Genomic DNA, 20,296 nt, shown 5'->3' on the forward strand with positions numbered 1-20,296 from the left:
GGAACTTCCTTGACGGCCACTTCACGGACACCAGTCGTCGTTACACCGTTAAGGCTGACAGCAGTGCCCTTCGTAACGCCTTGCATTGCTTGCCTAACGTGCGGTAAAGGATAAGTTTAATGGCGTATAAGGCTGTGGGATTACGCTATCCCAGCCAGTCGAAGCGCCTATAGGTAGTAATAACAGTGTGCTGACCTTTCAGCTTCAGGTGATTGGGACATGGATGCAAAAGAGCTGAGACGTTGCGGGCCGCGCAATGCTCTGGCGAATTTCTGCCCCACCACCGCATCTGCAGCCAGCCACGAACACCTGGTTCACCTAGACACATCGATAGCTAACGCATCGCTTTCCATCGCTCACATTGTCTGCATTACCTCAATGTATACCTTCAATGTCTGCTTCCCCCAGACAGCGGACGTCAGCAGCCAGCCACAGATGCGCCGTCCATCATGCTCGCATTTCTGGGGGTTACTTCCATCCCTGTATCTCAGCTTATCACAGTGTAAAGCAACGGCTAACGGCCCAGGGCGTAGTTCTGGGTCGACGGAATCGCTCCTCTTTTGGTCGCGCAGTATGTATCGATGTGCGCAAGTCTCCGTTGTTGCGTGCATAGAGCTGCCTTTGTCCGCATGGCTGAACCCCTGGGGGGTTTTCAGGCCAATAGGTTCATGGTTTCGAACGATAACTGTCAGCACGCAACCTGAGCCCTGGGCTTACTGTACGACACAGGCTGTCTGCCTTGAGGACCGCAGCATCTACGTAGCCCCGATCCTGAAATTAGACAGACAGCAAAGTATTCCGCACCCGGATAATAAGCCATCACAGTATGCAAACACGACCAAGGCATTGCGGACCGTCACAGAGACTCCACACCGGCAAACACATCCCTGTTGTCTTGATCAGTTCAATCTTCGTTGGGCCTGAAGCTGTGGTTCGTCTCGTATATGCCTATCGAGCCGGACTGAGCATCAACACCGATCAGCTAGTTCGCGTTGTTAGCCCTCTTTGTGGCGGAGCTGTATCTCTCGTTACGCCTGAAAGCCGTCTTCTGACCACCTTCACGGCAGTCATGGTTCAAGCTGAAGCTGGCTACATCAGTCTACTGGATATAGTATCACGTGGAGCAAATGTAGTGGCCAGCATTGTAAGCTGAACTTTGCTCGGCGTTGACCAGGACATATAAACATACAACTCCTCCAGGATTCTCCTCACCCCACCCCTCACTTCTCCAATATTTGCTCAGCATCATCGTTCATGTACAATGTCTGTCGTTTCGAGGCAATTGAGTAATGGAGCTGGTCATTTACCCAGATTGGGCGACATACTCACGAGAAAGATCAACCATGACGTCGAGGAAGACGACATGATCGTGTGGGACAGGGGTGTCTTTCTCAACGAGCTCCAGAAACAAGGCATCATCTTCAAAACTAACGTTGACGGCACAGTCAGTGGTAGTCTTGCTACCGGTACAGGTCTCAAGAACGGAACATACAGGGGCACGCGAATGGCATTGACGGAAATATATAGTTTGATTGAAGAAGCGTATGTTCGTATCGAGTATGCAAGGTGTGATATACTGACTCTACGATAGCGCTGCCTCGCACTTTGACACGCAAGGCTTTGAACCGATCATTCCTAAGAGACGGGACCTCAGCCAGAAACAAGATGTATACAAGTGGAGCGACCCTCTCATCGACAGCTTTCCCCCTCATCTGAACACTGTGCCACCGGAGCAAGCCGACGGAACACCAGGCGTTGGCAACATCTTTGACCTCAAAGAGCTTCAGTTTGTCACGACCATCGCGCAGGTACTATCCTTCATCGTGCCCGAGACCATCACTCAAACAGGTACACCGTTCGAGGGGCCAACGCTTGCCGACTGCGAGAAGTACAATCTGGAGCACCCAAGTCAGAAGACTGACATAATGAATGGCGAGAACATCGGCAACAAAGCTGACTGGTACTCGGATGCTCGATTTGCCCAACAACATTTGAGTGGAGTGAACCCCTCGACCATCGAGAGGGCGGCGCCGGAGAAGGTGAAAGCATACATTGACGAAGCCAGCAAGCAAGGGCTTGAAAACATGAACAGGTTGCTTTCGGGAAGCAAAGATCTCTTCATCCAAGATTACTCGTATTTCCGCAACGCGACCGGTCTGAGTAATGAAGAAGATTTCCGAAATGTAATACCAGAGATGGATGCAACCAAAACCCCGCCTGTTCCCACGGGAAAGATGGCCTTTCGATTCGCTTGCGCCCCGGTTGTAATCTTCGAGCTTCACGGTGACGGTCGTCTTCACCCACTAGCCATCACGCTCGACTACAAGGGCAGCCTAGAGAAATCCATTACCATGTTCAACCAACGGCTGTCACCAGATGACAAGGGCGAGATTGATGAGAAGGCTGATTGGGCTTGGAGGTATGCCAAAACTTGCGCACAGACGGCCGACTGGGCAAGACATGAAGTAGCTACTCACCTAGTCGATACGCACATGGTCGAGGAAGCGATCATTGTCGCAACAAACCGGACGATTCCTGAAGACCACATCTTGTACGAGACTCTAAGCCCACATTGGTTCAGGACGCTTGCACTGAACAGCGCTGCCCGCTCTGTACTGGTTCCAGCCGTGATCGCCCGGCTTGCTGGTCTCGGTCCAAGCTGGCCTCTCAATCCCAAAGATCCCAAGAGCCTGCAAGCCAGCCGGACCATGAGACTGGTGCGGTGGTCGTACGACAACTTCCACTTCCAAAACAAGTACATCCCCAATGACCTCAAGAGGCGCGGCTTCAACCCGGAAGAGCTGTTCGACGACAAGTACCGCAACTACCCATACGCCATTGACATGTACCTTCTCTGGGGCGTGATCCACGACTTTGTCAAGTCGATACTCGAGACGAAATACAAATCCGACAGCGCCGTGCAAGACGACCCCTACCTCTCCGCATGGTGCAAGGAGATCCAAACCGCGGGCCAGCTCCCCAGCTTCCCCACCATAACCAGCGTAGACCAACTGGTCGACGCTGTCACAATGTGCATCCACACCGCCTCACCGCAGCACACAGCGGTCAACTACCTGCAAGACTACTACTACAGCTTCGTCCCGGCGAAGCCACCGGCACTGTGCACGCCGCTCCCCGCCGACCTCGCAACGCTCAAGTCCTACACGGAAGCCGACCTCACCGCCGCGCTGCCCATCGGGCCAGAGAGCCCCAAGTGGAAGGACTGGCTCCTAGCCGCGCAGCTGCCCGAGCTGCTCAGCTACAAAGTCGACAATAGGTACACGCTGCTCGCGTACGCAAAGTCGCTGTACAATGTCAACAAGAGCCGCACGAGCTTCGAAGACAAGGAGTGGGACTCCAAGACGATTAAGCGAGCGGCTGCGCTGTTCTATAGCCGGCTGAAGGAGCTGGATGGCGTGTTTGGGATTGTGAGTCAGAGGCAGACGGAGGGGACGGTCGAGTACAAGGTCTTGCAGCCTGAGCTGACTGCAGTTTCTATTCTGATCTGAGGGCTGGTGTGGCGTGGTGAGGTGTTGTTGGCGTGGGGGTGTGGGTGTGGATGTGGGTGTGGATGTGGGTGACGCGTGCTGGGTACTGCTTGCGAGTGTGACATCTACTTGGCAAGCGACTCTGATCTTGATACAAATCCATCTCTTGTCTCTTCCTGGTTCCCGAGCCTTGAGCACGTGGTGTTGCACTTGGACGATTCTTGAAACATGATTGCTCTTCATTCTTGCCACGAACTGTCTATATATGATCCACACAACTCAACGGCAGATAACCAGAACTCAGGTGCACCCTATACGGGAAGGCTTAAGTGGTATCCATCACCGCACAACGCCAATATGCACGATGAACCCGCTGTTCTCTCTTAGTCCCGTGGTCAGATACTGGTCAGGCACTTGCCACGTATGGAACAGGCGGTGGAAGCTCTTCAGCCAGGCCTCGAAGACATCAGGAGAACGCAACTGCTGTGCTACCATGCACAATGTGGGCTGCTCGGCGTCTGTGTTGAGCTTGCAGATGGCTGCGCAGGTTGTGTTCAGAGGCTCGATGAGCGCTTCGTTGTAGATGCAGTCGCAAGCTACGACGAGGTCGACTGGCTCCCGCTGCTCGACGGAATCCTCTTCCCAATCGAGGATGTCGGCTTTGATGCGGTTGCTGTTCTGACTCGAAGTTTGTGACTTCTGCTTACTTTTACCTCCCCTCTTGGACGCTGGGAAGACGGCGTCGAGGTTGGAGGAGATGTTCTGGCGCAGTAACTTCATGGCGTAGTCTTGGTCAGTTGCTGTGAATTGTGCTATTTTTGCACCGAGCGTAAGGGCTACGATGCCGGAGATACCTGATCCAAGTTCTATGCATTTCGAATTTGGCGACAACAGGCCTGATGTAAAGAGAAGATTGTCTGCCGCGGCGATCCATTCTGCGAAGCGCGGGGTGACAGCCCAAACCACTGCAGCCGAGTTAGTGACCTACCTTGGAGAGGTTGCACACTTGAAGCACAGTTGATGCTGTCCCTTGACAGGACAAGTACGCGAGCCATGTACCAAGGCCAGCCAAGACCAGGGTCGGCCTGGGGCATTATTGTGGCTGTGGCTTTCACGTACCTGCACCCGTGGTCCCCGCCTTACGATCGCTCGTCAGCAGACCTCTGCTCTGGTGGATGACCAGGTCGACACGGGCGACAGTAAGCTCCAGCATCTCCGCATGCGCGTCGATGATGCCCAGGCTCGAAGAAGGAATCTCTTGCGAAAAGACTACAAAGGCCTCTGCGCTGCACAATGAGCCTTTGTTGCTGGCTGAAGGAATCGCATTCGTGTGGCGATTACCAACCTTGGTCAGGGTCTGTGATGGGTTCGCTCCCCAGGATCGTGCTCAGGTCCATGGCTGACTGGGAGCGGATGCAGGAGCGTTTGGCGAATGAGGGCCTAGGCGGGTGTGTGTCCGAGGCTGGCGGCGGCGCAGTCGAAGGAAAAATATCGGAGGGGATCCTGGCTCTTGGTCTGGGGGCCGTGTGGGTGCTTGGCCGCGTATCATGTGTCGCTCGTCGTTGAGGAGCGAGATGCGAGATGCGAGGTGCAAGATGCAGAGAGGCGAGGTGCAAGATGCAAAGAGGCAATGCTTGCGTGCACAAGACACCGACTGCTCGACACGTCCAGAGTTGCCAGCCACAAGTTTACAGTGGACCGCTCTCCCCCTTGTTCTTCGCACCGTCCACGTCGCTCGCGCGCGTCACTAAAGCGAGAGTGAGGTCATGGCTCAGTTTCGCCTTGGCGGCAACAGCTCAAGCTCGCCAACAGTCTTGAAGTGTCTATAGCCGCTATCGACGGCCGCGCACTTGCCTTCCTCCTTTACTTCCGTCGCACTCCGCTGGCGACACGCTTTCTTCTTCCACCGCACAGCTTCACCGACGCTCTGCTTGTTTTCCTATTCCTGCTTGCTGTGATACCCCCCGCCCTGCACCTGCACCTGCACCTGCACCTGCATCTGCACCTGCATCTGCATCAGCATCTGCATCAGCGCTCCCAACACTTTCCTCGCCCCCACACATCAACACCAGCGCCAACCACATCTGCCATCATGACGACGCAGAACCTCAAGAAGTACGCGCCCCAGGCCCAGGCATTGCGCCCCGGACCGTACACATGCGAGGCGCCTGGCGTCCAGAAGCCCGAGGGCGAGACGATACCGCGCCGCAACCTCGCGGCAAAGAATGGCCTCGTCAAGGTCCCCCAGGACGGCGTCGACACGCTGTACGATGTGCTGCGCTACTCGGCCGCCAAGTTCGGCAACGCAAAGTGCGTGGGTGCGCGCAAGATCGTCAACGTCCACGAGGAGACAAAGAAGATCAAGAAGATGGTCGACGGCAAGGAGCAGGAGGTGGACAAGAAGTGGCAGTACTTCGAGCTCAGCCCCTACAGCTACAAGAGCTTCGTCGAGTTTGAGAAGATGGCCCTGACCGTCGGCTCTGCCCTCGCCCACCTCGGCTACAAGCCCAACGACCGCCTGCACCTGTTTGCTGCCACGAGTATGCAATGGCTGGCTTCCGCCCACGGCGCTCTCTCGCAGTCTCTCGCCATTGTCACCGCATACGACACTCTCGGCGAGGAGGGCCTCACGCACAGCATGCAGCAGACGCACGCAAAGGTCATGTTCACCGACCCGGAGCTGCTGCCCAAGCTCGTGAATCCCTTCAAGAAGACAAAGGACGTCAGCGTCGTTGTCTACAGCACCAAGAACGATGCGAAGCAAAAGGACATTGAAGCCCTCACCAGCGCGCATCCCCACCTCAAGGTCCTCAGCTTCGACCAGCTCCTGAGCCTGGGCAACGACAACCCCGCCCAGCCCATCCCCCCCAAGGCAGACGACCTGGCCTGCATCATGTACACCTCCGGCTCCACGGGCACACCCAAGGGTGTCATGATCAAGCACCGCAACGTCGTTGCTGCTGGTAACTTGTCCATATCGCTGACTTGCACTCTCACTGACATTCCCAGTGGCTGGTGTCGACGCCATTGTTGGCAAGTACCTCGGCCCCGGCGACGTCCTCATCACATACCTTCCCGCCGCGCACATCCTCGAATTCGTCTTCGAGAACGCCGTTCTGTACTGGGGTGGAACCATGGGCTACGGCACCATTCGCACCCTCTCCGACACCTCTGTGCGCAACTGCGCCGGCGACATTCGCGAGCTGAAGCCCACAGTCATGGTCGGAGTTCCCCAGATCTGGGAGACGGTCAAGAAGGGCATCGTCAGCAAGGTCGAAGCCGGCGGCGCCGTCAAGAGCAAGCTCTTCTGGGGCGCCTTCGCAGCCAAGAGCTTCCTTCTCGGCTCCGGGCTTCCTGGCAGCGGCGTGCTCGACGCTATCGTCTTCAACAAGGTCAAGGAAGCCACCGGCGGTAGGCTGCGTATCTGCTTGAACGGTGGTGGACCCATTGCAAAGGAGACTCAGCGCTTCATCTCTCTCGCCATCACTCCCATGATCTCCGGCTACGGTCTCACGGAAACTTGTGCCATGGGCGCACTCATGGACCCGCTCGCCTGGACCGACACAGCGCTGGGCGAGATGCCCGCCTCGGTTGAGATGAAGCTTGTCGACTTTGCCGACGCAGGCTACCACTCCACCAACAAGCCACCGCAGGGCGAGATCTGGATTCGTGGCGGCGCCGTCGTGTCCGGCTACTTGGACATGCCTGAGGAAACTGCCGAATCCTTTACTGAAGACGGGTGGTTCAAGACGGGCGACGTTGGCGAGTTTGACTCCCAGGGCCAGATTCGCATCATCGACCGCAAGAAGAACCTTGTCAAGACGCTCGCAGGCGAATACATTGCGCTCGAGAAGCTCGAGTCGATGTACCGCTCCGCTCCCATCGTGGCCAACATCTGCGTGTACGCAGCCGAAGACCGCCAGAAACCCATCGCCATCATCGTCCCAGCCGAGCCGGCGCTCAAGAAGCTGGCCGCCGAGCAGGGCGTCTCGGGCGACCATCTCGAGGAGCTGGTGCACGACAAGAAGATCAACAGCGCGGTGCTGAAGCAGCTACAACAGGCCGGGCAAAAGGGTGGCTTGGCCGGCTTCGAGATCATCGAGGGCGTCGTGCTGGCTGATGAGGAGTGGACGCCGCAGAACGTAAGTCACGATTCCTTTTTCCAACGTATCGCAAAGAAAAATGCACTAACGACGCTCTTAGGGTCTTACCACTGCCGCGCAGAAGCTGAACCGCAAGGGCATCTTGAAGCAGTACGAGAAGGAGGTGGACAAGGCATACGGCCGCTCGTAGACAACCCGCGCCTACAAAGAAGAACAGCCGCTTGGAACAAGATCTGTCATGGTAATTTGGTGCTTTTCCCTTCTTCTTCACGATAACGACGGCTTGCCCTCAGTATATTTACCCATGTAATTCTATATCCTAGCTAGCTTTGCCGTTTCTGGGGTATAAGTGGGGTACATTATGTAGCGAGGCTTTTTTTTTATCCCTCCTTCGCCGTCTTCTGTTCATTCACCGCCGGCTTGACGAGGCCAGTTTACTATTGTGATAACGCACCTCACCACCCGCCCCAGGTACGACCCTTCCAGTCTGGATCACGATAGGACTGCGTAGCGCACCATGGTTGGTCAGTCACACTGTACGGGCTCAGTGGAAGGTCGTAGGGCATTTGCAGACCCACGACGATGCGTCTCTTCCCGGTGTTCCTGTCCTGCATGGGCGCTTTGCCCTTGTCTAGTTTGGACTGGGACTGAGTGTGCGATGCAACGTCCTCGTCTTCCGTTTCCTCGTCGTCGATTGTTTCGTCTTCGGTTTCTGCATCGTCCACTTCTTCATCCACATCTCCGTCTCCGTCGTCGACCTCGAGCGAATGCGTAACCCCTGGCAAAAGGCTCCCAAACATCGGCACCATACATGACCCACGCCCCGGCTCCGCGAACAGCGCTGGCCAGACCAGCACGCCCGTCTCGTAGCTCTGGATCCGCACCTCGCCCTGCTTGTTCGTCACGTCGCCCCACGCCTGCTTGCTCAGGTTCGCGCTCGTGAGCAGTGCCCAGTTGATCGTCTTGTGCGCGGTGTCGCTGAAGCGGATGTAGGTCTTGATATGTGGCGCTGCGGAGCCGCGGTGTGCTTCACGTCTAGTTGATGCTGCTGCAGATGACGAGGTGTGGGATGCAGGGTGTTTCCAGTGGCAGAGCAGGGGATGGAGGTATTGGAGTTGTTTTTGCTGTTGCGCAGACTGCACTTTCGTGTGGATTGAGCCACCAGATTCGTAGCCGTCGAGGGAAGTGCGCACTTCTTCTGGCGTAGGGAAGATGATGTTGAATCTCGGCTTTGTCCTGGGTAGGATCTGTCGTGGGGAGTGTGAACGCGCAAGGACAGATTGGAAGTGTGAGAGCCATGTAGGTGCGCCACCTAACGTGGCTATTGACGAGACTTGGAGCACAATGTGCGGTGACGTTGTCAAATTCTTCTGTGCTGTGATGGGCACGTTGCTCAGAATCTCCTGTAGACCCAGCCAGCCGAACGAAGTCTGTTGTGTAGGATTTGTCTTACTGACAACCTGTCTTGATGGTGTACTGCCCAAGAATGCGGCTTTGATGGAGGAGAAGTCGTACACGACCAGCTGGTCGCTCAGCCTGCGTAGGCGCTTCTCATAGTTACCCAGATAGCGAAGGAGGTCGACTTGGAAACGATGACCGCTTCCGATGGCGTGTGGCCCTGAAGGTACTGCAGTTGCAGTTGCAGTTGAGGGTAGGAGTATTGGTGACCGCCATACTGCTTGTGTCATATTCGTCCAGTCCTTTGGGATCATGTTAGCAGTATGGACAACGATCTGGGCACAGTCATCATGTCGAAAGAGGACAAGCATCTTCGAATGATGTGTCCCGAAGGGATCGGGTAGATACGCGTTGATGAGCTCAATATTAGGGTGTCGTTCTGATGTTTCCTACTTGCAAGTCAGAACGCGTATACAGCGAGTGGACAGAACGCCTGCCAAGAGGGCATGATCATACCATCAGGTTGATCCGCCTCTCATCGTCTCGCTTCCAGAAGCCATGTACGATTTTGATTTTGACAATATCTCTTATGTCTTCATCAGATTGTTGCCTGTGAGGGTAAGCTTAGCTGCTCGCTATGCAGAACCTTCCCTTACAGCTCGCAGTCCGATGTACTCACATCAAAAAATCGATATCAAACAGGAAGTTGAAGTTCCAACACTCCTTGATCAACGGATCACCCAGTATATCCTTAAGCTCAACGGTATCGACATTCTGATGTGCCGCCAGATCACGAATCTTGGTGAGCTTGAACGGTGACGCGATGTACTCGACGTTGCTTTCAGCTACTCCATCGTGCTTTCCATCTTCCAAGACTCCACCAGCGCTTACATCGGTTTGATGGACGTGCTTGCCTTGTGGGGGTGATTGGGACGGTGGAAGTGGCAATGTTTGTTTAGGTACGTCACCGAATTTCCAGGTTGGGGTGGGGGCAAGTTGCGAAGCTGAATTCGGTACAGGTGTTTTGCGTCGAGAAACTGGCGGGCTAACGGGCCTGTGTAGGCTTCCAGACGTCGTGGCGCTCTCGAGCTCACCTGCAGCTTTGTCGTCAAGCTTGCGCCGCTTTGCGGGTGGAATGCAACTCCCAGTTGATGGCGTCATCGTAACAAACAAAGGTTGGAATTGGACACGAGAAGCAGTGGTTGGAACGTAGAGACGCAGAGATAAGAGTACGAGCGGTGGAAGCAGTGCGTTGGTATGGAGCGAGCACAGGCCAGGTGGTGGGTGAGGCAACTACGAAGGACGTATCACGAGTCACACTGAGCACTAGAGAAGGATTGAAATCATAATAATTTTCATTGTTCGGTCTATGCCGATAGGCTTTTTGCAGGCCATTGCTCTCGTGGTGAGGCTGTAATCATACTCCGTCTAAATGTCTGAGCATCACTCCTGTGATACTCTAGCGAACGCTGGGAAGTGAAATTACTATGCCCGATGATTCAAATATCAAACCCAACTCCGGATATCGCTTCGCTCAAATTGACATGCATACTCGTTCATGCTGCGCTGGCGCTGACAGCAGGCTGAGCGACCTTGGTGACCTGGTCGCCAGCCCTGACGATGGGGTTGCCAGAAGCGTCCTTGGCAATGCCAACGTCCTTGTTCTCCATCTGGGCACGCTTCCAGATCTCCACCTCGCAACCACCGCGGATGACACCAACACGCATGGTGGAGAGAAGGTTGTGGGCAGCGTTGGAGTGGAAGTAGACACCACCGTTGAACATGGCGGTAGCGTCCTTGCCAATACCGCTCTTGATGAGGGTCTTACCACCGGGGTGCTCAGCGATGAACTCGGTGACGTCATGTACAACACCGGCAACAGCGATAAGACCGCGGCCGTTCTTGGCCTGCTCAACGTAGTCGTCCCACTCGATGACGGGCAGCTGCTCAAGAGGAACACCCCAGTCAAGCTTGGAGCGCTTCTGGTCGATCTTCTTCTGGAGCTGCTGGACACGGCCCTTCTCGATCTCGTTGGCACGGAACTGCTTCAGGTTGGAGGCAAGACCAAGCTTAGACCACAGCCAGATGGACCACTTGGTGGGGTCGTACTGGTGCCACTCAATAGCGTTGCGGTAGTCGGAGGGGAACTCGTGGTGGAAGTTGTGGTAGCCCTCACCAAGGGTAACAAGAGCGGTGATGACGTGGTCACGAGGAGAGTTGCGGTCGTCGAAAGGCTGGTCACCGAGCCAGTGAGCAAGCGAGTTGACGCAGAAGGTGGCCTGCTGGACGAAGAAGATGCGGAGGATACCAGCATAGATGAAGCCACCCTTCCAGTCGTTCCAGAGAAGACCAGCAACAGCAGAGGGGAAGATCAAGCCCATGAAGACAACGACCTTGATGTAGTGCTTGTGCTGCCAGACGACGACGGGGTCCTCGTTCAGGTCGGTGATGTCGGTGCGGCCAATGCGCTTGGGGTTCTGCTTCATGACCATCCAGCCGAGGTGAGAGTACAAGAGACCCTTGCGGACGGAGTAGGGGTCCTTGCTGGTGTCGGTGTAGCGGTGGTGGGCGCGGTGGTCACGAGACCACCAGCGGATGGAGCCCTCGACAGCACCACCACCAACGGCGGCGAGGAAGATGGACAGAGGCAGGGAGGCATTGTAGGATTTGTGCGCCCAGAGACGATGGTAGCCGGCTGTGATGCCGAGACCAGTCCAGAAGTAGTAGACGACGGCCCAGAGAGCAGTCTGCCACTTCAACGGGGTCCAGAAAGCGGCAATGCAGCCAGCGAGCGGGATGCCGATGATGAAGACAACCTGGAAGCGGTGTTAGTGAGTGTTCGGTGGCGGTCCATTGGAGATGGGTTGGGAACCTACGTTGAGCCAGTTGACGTGCTTGTACCAGTTGGCCTTTGTGATGGGCTGATCGGTGATGTGCGGCTTCTTCGGGTCGTACTTGGGATTGCGGTTGGGCTCGTTGGTCGAAGCCATGGGCGACTTCTCGTCCACGAACTCGGGCTTGATGGCGAGGTCGCCCGAGACAGGCTGGGAGGAGGGCATGATGGCGGCGAGGCGGGGGTGGGGTGACGGGCGAGAGCGTGTACTCGCAGGGTGTAGGGGCTCAAAGAGAGGTTGAGCGCCGATCGGTCTCCAGGAAGCACACAGCAAAGGGCTCCGGTAGCGAGAGTATGCCACACTCGTGAAGAGGGGTCGGGTTGGGTGGGAAGGAGCAGGAGAGGATGAGAGGAGAGAGAGCCGGCAGGCGCAGGCCGGATATTATAAGCGGTGGAGGTGGAGTGGGAGTGGAAGCACTGTCCAGACATCTGTTGAATCCCCAACGCACTGCAACGCTAAGCGAATAAACCGGGACCTTGCATGGCCTGCACCGCTCCACCCAGGCCACCCAGGCCCCTTCGAGACCTGCCAGGGCCGTGATTTTTGTCATCGCCGGCCTGGCGCGGTCTAGCGCCGCCGTCCATTCGCTGCCCAGGGTCCTGCACGGGCATGCAGGCGCCGCGCGCTCTTAACGGCGCGAGAAGAATTTGTGCAAGAGGCGGATCGCTGCCGCAGCGAGACAGCAGAAACCAGAAACGCGCTGATCTCGGTGCAGAGATGGAACTGGGTGGCGTTATCCGTGTGCTCGCAAGCCTTGCACCTCCCGGACTACGGTTCCCCAGATTTCTAGAAGACTTGCATTCGCCCTCGCCATCGGCGCTCGATGGTTTAGTCGATGGCAAACCCGTTGCGTTTCACACCTGTGCCATCTGGCCTGCGTGGACAGTCCTGCGTGGACAGTACTGTGTAGACGGTGGGCAAGCAGAGCACGACGCAGTCAAGCACTGCAAAAGAGCGGTCTAGCGGTCTGATTCGCCGCAAACGCGTCCCGGCCAGCCAGCAGCGAACATCGTTCCGGGCATAGCAAACTTCACGCTGTGAGGCCACACAACAGTAGTCTCGTCATCGCTAGCCCGTCTCTTTCCAATCCCAGCGCCCCCGCTCACGAGCCCGTCACCAATGACAGGTGGCAAAACCGTCAAGCCTGCCACTCGAGCATCTGTTGATATCGCGCGCTCGCCAACAGGGCCTTTGCTCTGCACCCTGACGACTGCCTGCAGTCTGACATGCTCGCATCTTTGCCCGCTCATCGAACCACGGTTCGCAGTCGACCATGAACACTTGGCGACACCGATTGCATCTTTGGCCTGCCCAGCATCGCCCCCAATGGCACGGTGCTGTGCCTGCTATCCCACTGCTGGAATAATTCTCGCCGACGGTGCATCACCATGCTGCAGGGTTGGTATAGCCGACTCCACGGCTCCGGCAAGTGCATCCCGGTTCTTCGCGCCTCGCAACTTGTTCCCAATGCAGCCTAGCCCGCCTGCGTCTCTCTCAACACCAAGCACCATCGCCAGTTTGCAGCCATACACATGTTTCTCGATATCACACCGAGCCTTCTCGCAACCTGGCACGACCGGCGCTGCGACATGTGGTTGCAAACGGCGCACCTTGGTTTCAGACCATAACCTTCTCTTCTGAAGCTTTGTGTTGAGCTTTGTGCTGAGCTTTGTGTTGAGCTTGGTGTTGAGCTTGGTGTCGAGACCAGGTGTTGCGTGCAGCTGTGTCCCAGCCAACATTCAAACGCTCGTCCATGTCTACTTGTGAGCTCAGATTGTTGCGCCACCGTGACGCCATCTCGCGCCTTCTGGCTCTGGCTCTGGCTCGAGTCTGATCTCACCCACAACCCCAGATTGGCGTTGGCATTGGCATTGGCGTTGGCATGCTACCACCCCCACAGTCAACAGAACGCCTGTTGGCACCAGACCATCTGACCTGGTCCAACTTCGATGTCTTTTCTGCCAATGCTGGAGCGGTGGATAGGCTGGTCGATCACCCTGCAGAATCGGTGACGAGGAGTGAACTTGCAGCATCCTCGATCTTTGGAGAACCTCTCTTCGGCGTGGAAGAGACGTTGGAACCTGTAGTAGGTGGCTTTGGTCACCCGTGAAGTCGCTCCCTGGAGCAGACACCATGGCTTTGTAGGTACACGGTATTACCTCCGTTCCTGCATTCCGATATCGGACCACGGCGACCTCAACACGACCTAGTCACTGCGGCGTAGAGTAGGCTATCTGGAGACTGCTCAAGCCGGTCTTTAAGTGGTAGGTATGGTAGAGTTGTACAATGCTGCAAAGCACCGCGAACCGTAAACACTCGGCATCCGGCGATGGACACGCACTGACACCCACCAACGCCTAAGGTGTTTCCCAGCAGATGTGGGATCTCCTCGCATCTTGCCATTCATCGTCGAAGTCCTTCTTTACCATCGGGCAACACCGAAGATGAGGTAAGCTGCTTGCTCATCCTGAGCCAATCACACATCATGCTGCTATCAGTATCGCTCAAGGTTTACCAACCATAGGCGGGCGCCGCCTCAGCCTTCAAGCACTCCCACATGAACGACACATTTGCCGTGGAGAAGATACAGTCTTGCCGGCGAATTACATTTTGTTTCGGCTTGCTCCATTGAACGGCTGTTCTGAGTGGCTTTTGTACGCGAGCTAGATCCTCAGTTGTGTATCGTGGGTTTTGCCTCAGAGATAAAGCGACCTAGAGTTTCTTTCGATGTATGCTATAAAGTAGAAGCCGACATCCACTGGCCCGTCGACACGCCTCTACCGCTACCACGATCAAGGATCAATATCATCGAACTCGGCCGTGTTTTGCTTCACCATTCCCCGCAATATCAGAACCGCATCATAAGCATATCGATTAGTCGCCGCTAGCGCACTGCGGGCAACCTCTGCGCACCCGAACTCTGAGCCCAGCACTATCACAACCGTATAGCTCGAGTCGCTAGCCATTACATCGATCAATCTTACAACCTCCACGCTCAAGCAATCTCCGACTCTCATTGAAAAACAACTGAGCAGACCTGGTCAGAGCGACTGCAACTCGACGTTACTTGAGGAACTCCACGCCTCACAAAAAAAAGAGAGTGACAAGTTTCGCACTGTCAAACTTACAGCAATGGCAGACCGCATTGGACCCGACTACGGACCGCAGCGAAGCTTTGGAGAGAAGTGCAGACGTTTTGGAAAAGCCTTCACAACCAAGTATGACTACATCCCTAGATTCATTTGTACATCAGCAGACACTGATAGCATGCAGAGATGGATTGATTGGAACATACGACTATGCCTTTCTCTTCAAGCCCAATCTTCCTTTCATGAAGAAGACACGGCGTGCGGCACCCTTTTTCGGTCTTCATGACCGCATGTCCGTCCTCCTGGCTCTTCTCCTTGGATTTCAACATGCACTTGCCATGCTGGCTGGTGTGATTACGCCTCCCATCATCCTGGCCAATGCTGCTCACTTGACCGGCAACCAGCAGCGCTACCTCGTTTCGACGTCGCTTATCGTCTGTGGTATCCTCTCTGCTATCCAGATCACCAGGTAAGTCACGGCCATGTCCATATGGGCGAGATTTCAGCTTACCTTCTCAGGTTCCACATCTGGCGCACCCCCTACTATGTGGGCACAGGCCTAATTTCCGTCGTGGGAACCTCTTTTGCCACCATTCCCGTCGCAACCGGCGCTCTCAGTCAGATGTACGCCAATGGCATGTGTCCTTCCGACAGCGCGGGCAACCCACTTCCCTGCCCCAACGGCTACGGTGCTATCCTCGGCACGGGTGCATGCTGCGCACTCCTCGAAATAGCAATGTCCTTCACCTCCCCTCGGCTTCTGAAGAAGATCTTTCCACCCCTCGTCACCGGTCCAACGGTCCTGCTCATCGGTGTCAAGCTCATCTTGACCGGCTTCCAGAACTGGGCCGGTGGAAGCAGTGGCTGCCAAGCCCTTCCAACAACCGGCATCTACCGACTGTGTCCCACCATCAACGCGCCCCGTCCTTTGCCCTGGGGTTCAGCGGAATTTATCGGTTTAGGCTTCAGCGTATTCATCACGATTATCATCTGCGAGCGTTTCGGCGCGCCCATCATGAAATCCACCGCCGTCGTCATTGGATTGCTCGTAGGCTGCATCATTGGCGGCGCCACAGGCTATTTCGACAAGAGCGGCATCGATGCTGCGCCTGCTGTCAGCTTCATCTGGGTCGAGACATTCAAGCTGAGCGTGTATGGGCCGATAGTGCTGCCGCTGTTAGCTGTGTACATGGTGCTTGCCATGGAGGCCATTGGCGATATCACAGCAACATGCGACGTCAGCCGGCTACAGGTCGACGGCGAGCTATTTGACAGCCGGATCCAGGGCGGTGTGCTTGCAGACGGACTGAACGGCATCGTAGCCGCGCTGTGCACCATCACGCCCATGTCGACGTTTGCGCAGAACAACGGCGTCATCGCCCTCACGCGCTGCGCCAACCGCAAAGCAGGATACGCAGCCTGCTTCTGGCTGGTCGTCATGGGCGTCTTCGCCAAATTCGCAGCCGCCCTCGTCGCCATCCCCCCCGCCGTCCTCGGCGGCATGACGACGTTCCTCTTCTCCGCCGTCGTCGTGTCCGGAATCGCTATCATCGCGCGCACGCCCATGACGCGCCGAAACCGCTTCATCCTCACCGCAGGCTTCACCCTCGGCTTCGGCGCCACAATGGTCCCCACGTAAGTCTCTCCCTCCATCTCTCTCTCTTTTCCCCTCTTCTTTCGCAACAAAGAGACACTAACCCCCCTCGCAGCTGGTTCTCCTACGTCTTCACCTACAGCGGCCCCAACCGCGCACTAGCCGGCTTCTACGACGCCATCGAGCTCGTCCTCGAAACGGGCTTCGCCGTCGTCGCCTTCACGACGCTGATCCTCAACCTCATCCTGCCCGAGGAGGAGATCGAGGACGAGCTGCCAGAGCTCATGGCCGAGGAGCGCCATGGCGGCGTGGAGGCTGCGGCTGGGGCCGGGGCCGGGGCTGATGCGGACGAGTGGGCGCGTGGCCAGAAGCTGGGGCAGGAACAGGTGGGAGGTAGTCGGGCGACTTCGGATGTGCGGGGGAGCAAGGAAGTGTAGGGTTGTGGTAGTGGACAGGATTTCTGTGTCGTTTGGATCTGCAGTGCATAGCATTCAATGCACGATACAGAAGGCTCTTTCGAACCTCGCTAAAACACCATTTTTCTGACGATTCACGCACAATCGCTTCTCTCGTTACATGTCTGTGATCAGATGTTGCACGCTCGCTGGACACCAACACGATACTATTCATCGTAATACCCAAGCCCAAACCCCAGCGCCTCGCACTGCTCGATCTCCCTCCACCCTTGGTCGCGCGGCCTGACGTCCAGCACGCGCAGCGTCGCGTCCGTGCCACCATCACCAACAGGCCTCCACCTGCGCGACGCCAGCACGAGATCCGTGGTATTGGTAAACCGCCTAGTCTCCAAAAAACCCTGATCTGGCGTCGGATCCCCCGTCCTCGCAAAGCTGGTCCAGGAGTCCAAGACAAACTGCGAGAATTTCATGTCGTTGTCGTCGCGCAGATGGCCCCCCTCGCGTACAAGCGTGCCGAATACGTAGTAGAGTTCTCCCGAGTGGCACTTGTAGTACGGCTTGCCTGGGTTGCCGAATGGATGCGCGGCATCGCGCGGGGCTTCGCAGGCGGGCGGGTTTGGACTATAGGATAGCAGCTGGAAGGCGCGATCAAATTCGTAGGCATATACTTTCTTGAACACGGAGTTCTTGGAGCCGATCGAGGCGGTCGATTGGGCGAGGCAGCGGAACATGGCGTCTGTTGCCACGCGGCTTGTGACGTTAAAGATGGCAAGTGTGGAGTTCGGAGCGGTGGGGAGAGGGAAGAGATTAGCGTCCAAGACGGTGGAGACCGGGAGGTCTTGCTCAAGAAGCGCGGCGGTGAGGTTCGCGCTGCTTGGGTAGGCGGCAAAGGGTGAGCCGTCGTCGTGCATAATACCTGAGAGCAGGGTAACGTTGAGCTTTGATGCTGCGGAGCCGAGTGGGAGGGTGGAGGCCGTGAGGAACGTGTTATCAACTACCGGGTAGGAGGCCACGGTACCGGTGGTAAGAGCGAGGGGGCTGACGGCTTGCAGGCAACTGAGGATGGTGTCACTGTTGGTCGAGGCGCATCCAGTCTCGTTAAGAAGAGACTTGGTCTGGTTGGTAGCCTCGGTGATGGTCAGGTACTTGGCGAAGGTCGAAGCGTAGTTTAAGCCTTGGGGGGTGCTCTGAGTAATTGCACCTGCAAACTTGTGACGAGCCTCTGGTGAGGCAAGTAGCGCTCTCACAGAGGCTGCGCCAGTACTCTGGCCAAAGACGGTGATCCTGTCCTTGTCGCCGGCAAAGGCATCGATGTGAGCGTGAAGCCAGTCCAGCGCAGTACTCTGGTCTTTCAAACCGTAGTTACCTGTCAGGGAAGTGCCATGCAGTGCCAAAAAGCCCAGATTTCCGAGTCGGTAGTTAATTGTCACAAGAACCACATCGCCACGAGATGCAATGGCTCCACCATCAAAAGTTGTGTCGCTACCTGAGCCACTGACGAAGCCACCGCCGTGGACCCAGACCATGACGGCTTTCTTTTTGATCTTGGAGTTTTTCTGACTAGGGAGGGACGGGCTCCAGATATTCAAATACAGGCAGTCTTCGCTGCATGACGCCGAGCCAGAACTACAGCTACCTTGTATGCATTGAGGCCCGTATGAAAGTGCTGAGATGTTCGACCCAGCAGGCGGCAGGTAGACAGAGTCCGAGAAACGGTTGGGTATAGTAGCGTACTTGATGCCCTGGAAACGGAACGAGTGTTTATCGCGGTAGCCCAGGATGGTTGCATTTCCCGTCGTGACTGCTGTCTGCCACTTGGTGCGCGTGTCAGTTGAATCCGGTGAGCTGAGGGCCGCCGAGTTGTAGCAGAGCGCTGGCAGAAGGGTGTTGCACGGCAGCCGCTGGGTGCGGCCTTTTCCTGTAACGGCGGTACATTTGGCGTCTGCAGCACCTGCCACCCAATAGAGAGTCTGACTTTGTGTCTTACTGCCATGTCCAAGATACTGTAGGAGCGCAAGCTCTTGCGGAACGCGCTCGATGGACCATAGCGTTTCTCCCAGCGCTGCACAAGTCGAAGCCGAGGCTGAGTAGGACTGGCGCTTGCTGATGACGATGGTGGAAGCTTGTCTGTGGCTGCTGTTACCATACAGGTCGTTGTGGGTTAGTATGGTTAGATCTGAGTCGAGGGTGCGTGGGTTGGGAACGCATGCTACCAGAGATGCGAGACACAGTGATGAGGCTAAGAGGGGAGGCATGCGTGCAGCCATGTTGATGCTCTGTCACGACCCAGCAGGCGTGCCGTGTGTTTTTGAGGCGGGTCGTCAGTCACCATTTTATCTTCACGGTCCATGGACATAATAGTCTCCTTGCAAGCGAACAGTCCTGAGATGCGGGCCATGTGCCTATGCCCAGCTCATTCGTGGGATAAAGTACAGCTCGACGGTCTACGGCTGAATCAAGCATTAGCACGGCGCGATGCCGAACGTGACGCGGAGCGCTGAGGAGCGAGTCGAGGGTGCTTCTGGCGGAGAGTACACGGCGCACGGTGTGGTTGTACCTGGGTGTCTGAGTGGAGGTGACGGCGCTGCAAAGCTGCGAAGCTGCGAAGCTGCGAAGACTGCTCAGGACACGCCACGAGCCAGGCATGCAACGCGTCGGCCTGGGGGAGCTCCACTGCCATTCAGCTCGTGTACGCTCCTGCATGTGGCACGTGACACAGGGGACAGGCGCGCAGACTCGAGAGACGGTTGCGTTTGTGGCACACGACCGTGTTTGTTGCTCATCCTCCACCTCTCGAACGCGGTGCAAGAGACAGGGAGGGACTGGCCGACGGCAGCGGGACTGATGTGCTGGGGTGGACGGCAGCAGAGTCCAGAGCACAACAGCACAACAGCACAACAGCACGACAAGGCGACAGGGCGACAAGGCGGCAGGGTGACGGGGCGTGTGGGCCCGGGTGCTGTGACTTGTGAGACGTGTGAGACTTGGGAGAGGCCGTTGCGGTGGACGTCATTGTGAAGGAGCAACGTTTCAGGATGGCGCCGACTGAGGCGGGGGCTCTCGGCGCTCTTATCGCTGATTGCCCGGCGAGTGCCTTCCCGGCTGCAGCTGCAGCTGGCCTCGTGCGGTGCCTTTGCCCTCTGCGCGTCGACAGCCAGCAGCGGCGGAATGCGGAGACGTCTGCAAGCACACGGGGCCCGTCGACATTCCACGAAGCGTGTTGTTTTCACGTTTCCGTGTTGTCGTGTTGTCGTGTTGTCGTTTTTCATGCCGAGCCATCCATGACGACGAACTTGATCTGCCTGGCCGGGCGC

General features: G+C 56.5%; 7 protein-coding genes across 7 annotated transcripts, besides 7 other annotated features; 3 read left to right on the forward strand and 4 right to left on the reverse strand.

Moving 5' to 3' along the window:
- Positions 1-1,261: 1,261 nt before the first annotated feature.
- Positions 1,262-3,509, forward strand: EKO05_0011121 (uncharacterized protein; the record flags this gene model as incomplete). Its single annotated transcript, XM_038943775.1, has 2 exons — positions 1,262-1,542; positions 1,592-3,509. 2 exons carry the CDS (start codon positions 1,262-1,264, stop codon positions 3,507-3,509), a joined length of 2,199 nt encoding a protein of 732 aa, XP_038793373.1.
- A 4-nt stretch (positions 3,510-3,513) lies between these two features.
- Positions 3,514-3,545: a tandem repeat.
- Positions 3,546-3,580: a tandem repeat.
- A 247-nt stretch (positions 3,581-3,827) lies between these two features.
- Positions 3,828-4,885, reverse strand: EKO05_0011122 (Ribosomal protein lysine methyltransferase; the record flags this gene model as incomplete). Its single annotated transcript, XM_038943949.1, has 3 exons — positions 3,828-4,453; positions 4,608-4,769; positions 4,834-4,885. The coding sequence occupies 3 exons, from the start codon at positions 4,883-4,885 to the stop codon at positions 3,828-3,830; spliced, it is 840 nt and encodes a 279-aa protein (XP_038793374.1).
- Positions 4,886-5,057: 172 nt separating this feature from the next.
- Positions 5,058-5,109: a tandem repeat.
- Positions 5,110-5,456: 347 nt separating this feature from the next.
- Positions 5,457-5,504: a tandem repeat.
- A 76-nt stretch (positions 5,505-5,580) lies between these two features.
- EKO05_0011123 (Long-chain-fatty-acid--CoA ligase) lies at positions 5,581-7,781 on the forward strand (the record flags this gene model as incomplete). The annotated part of the gene is made up of 3 exons (XM_038943765.1): positions 5,581-6,451; positions 6,498-7,630; positions 7,692-7,781. 3 exons carry the CDS (start codon positions 5,581-5,583, stop codon positions 7,779-7,781), a joined length of 2,094 nt encoding a protein of 697 aa, XP_038793375.1.
- A 265-nt stretch (positions 7,782-8,046) lies between these two features.
- EKO05_0011124 (uncharacterized protein) lies at positions 8,047-10,150 on the reverse strand (the record flags this gene model as incomplete). Its single annotated transcript, XM_038943859.1, has 3 exons — positions 8,047-9,438; positions 9,506-9,599; positions 9,669-10,150. 3 exons carry the CDS (start codon positions 10,148-10,150, stop codon positions 8,047-8,049), a joined length of 1,968 nt encoding a protein of 655 aa, XP_038793376.1.
- Positions 10,151-10,545: 395 nt separating this feature from the next.
- Positions 10,546-12,048, reverse strand: EKO05_0011125 (Stearoyl-CoA 9-desaturase; the record flags this gene model as incomplete). The annotated part of the gene is made up of 2 exons (XM_038943717.1): positions 10,546-11,805; positions 11,866-12,048. 2 exons carry the CDS (start codon positions 12,046-12,048, stop codon positions 10,546-10,548), a joined length of 1,443 nt encoding a protein of 480 aa, XP_038793377.1.
- A 1,687-nt stretch (positions 12,049-13,735) lies between these two features.
- Positions 13,736-13,767: a tandem repeat.
- A 1,248-nt stretch (positions 13,768-15,015) lies between these two features.
- EKO05_0011126 (uncharacterized protein) lies at positions 15,016-17,003 on the forward strand (the record flags this gene model as incomplete). The annotated part of the gene is made up of 4 exons (XM_038943811.1): positions 15,016-15,101; positions 15,157-15,441; positions 15,492-16,607; positions 16,682-17,003. 4 exons carry the CDS (start codon positions 15,016-15,018, stop codon positions 17,001-17,003), a joined length of 1,809 nt encoding a protein of 602 aa, XP_038793378.1.
- Positions 16,613-16,651: a tandem repeat.
- Positions 17,004-17,188: 185 nt separating the features above from the next.
- Positions 17,189-19,249, reverse strand: EKO05_0011127 (uncharacterized protein; the record flags this gene model as incomplete). Its single annotated transcript, XM_038947406.1, has 1 exon — positions 17,189-19,249. One exon carries the CDS (start codon positions 19,247-19,249, stop codon positions 17,189-17,191), a length of 2,061 nt encoding a protein of 686 aa, XP_038793379.1.
- Positions 19,250-19,565: 316 nt separating this feature from the next.
- Positions 19,566-19,603: a tandem repeat.
- Positions 19,604-20,296: the final 693 nt, after the last annotated feature.

Source organism: Ascochyta rabiei, chromosome 21 (genome assembly GCF_004011695.2).
Source record: "Ascochyta rabiei chromosome 21, complete sequence".
Lineage (NCBI taxonomy): Eukaryota > Fungi > Ascomycota > Dothideomycetes > Pleosporales > Didymellaceae > Ascochyta > Ascochyta rabiei.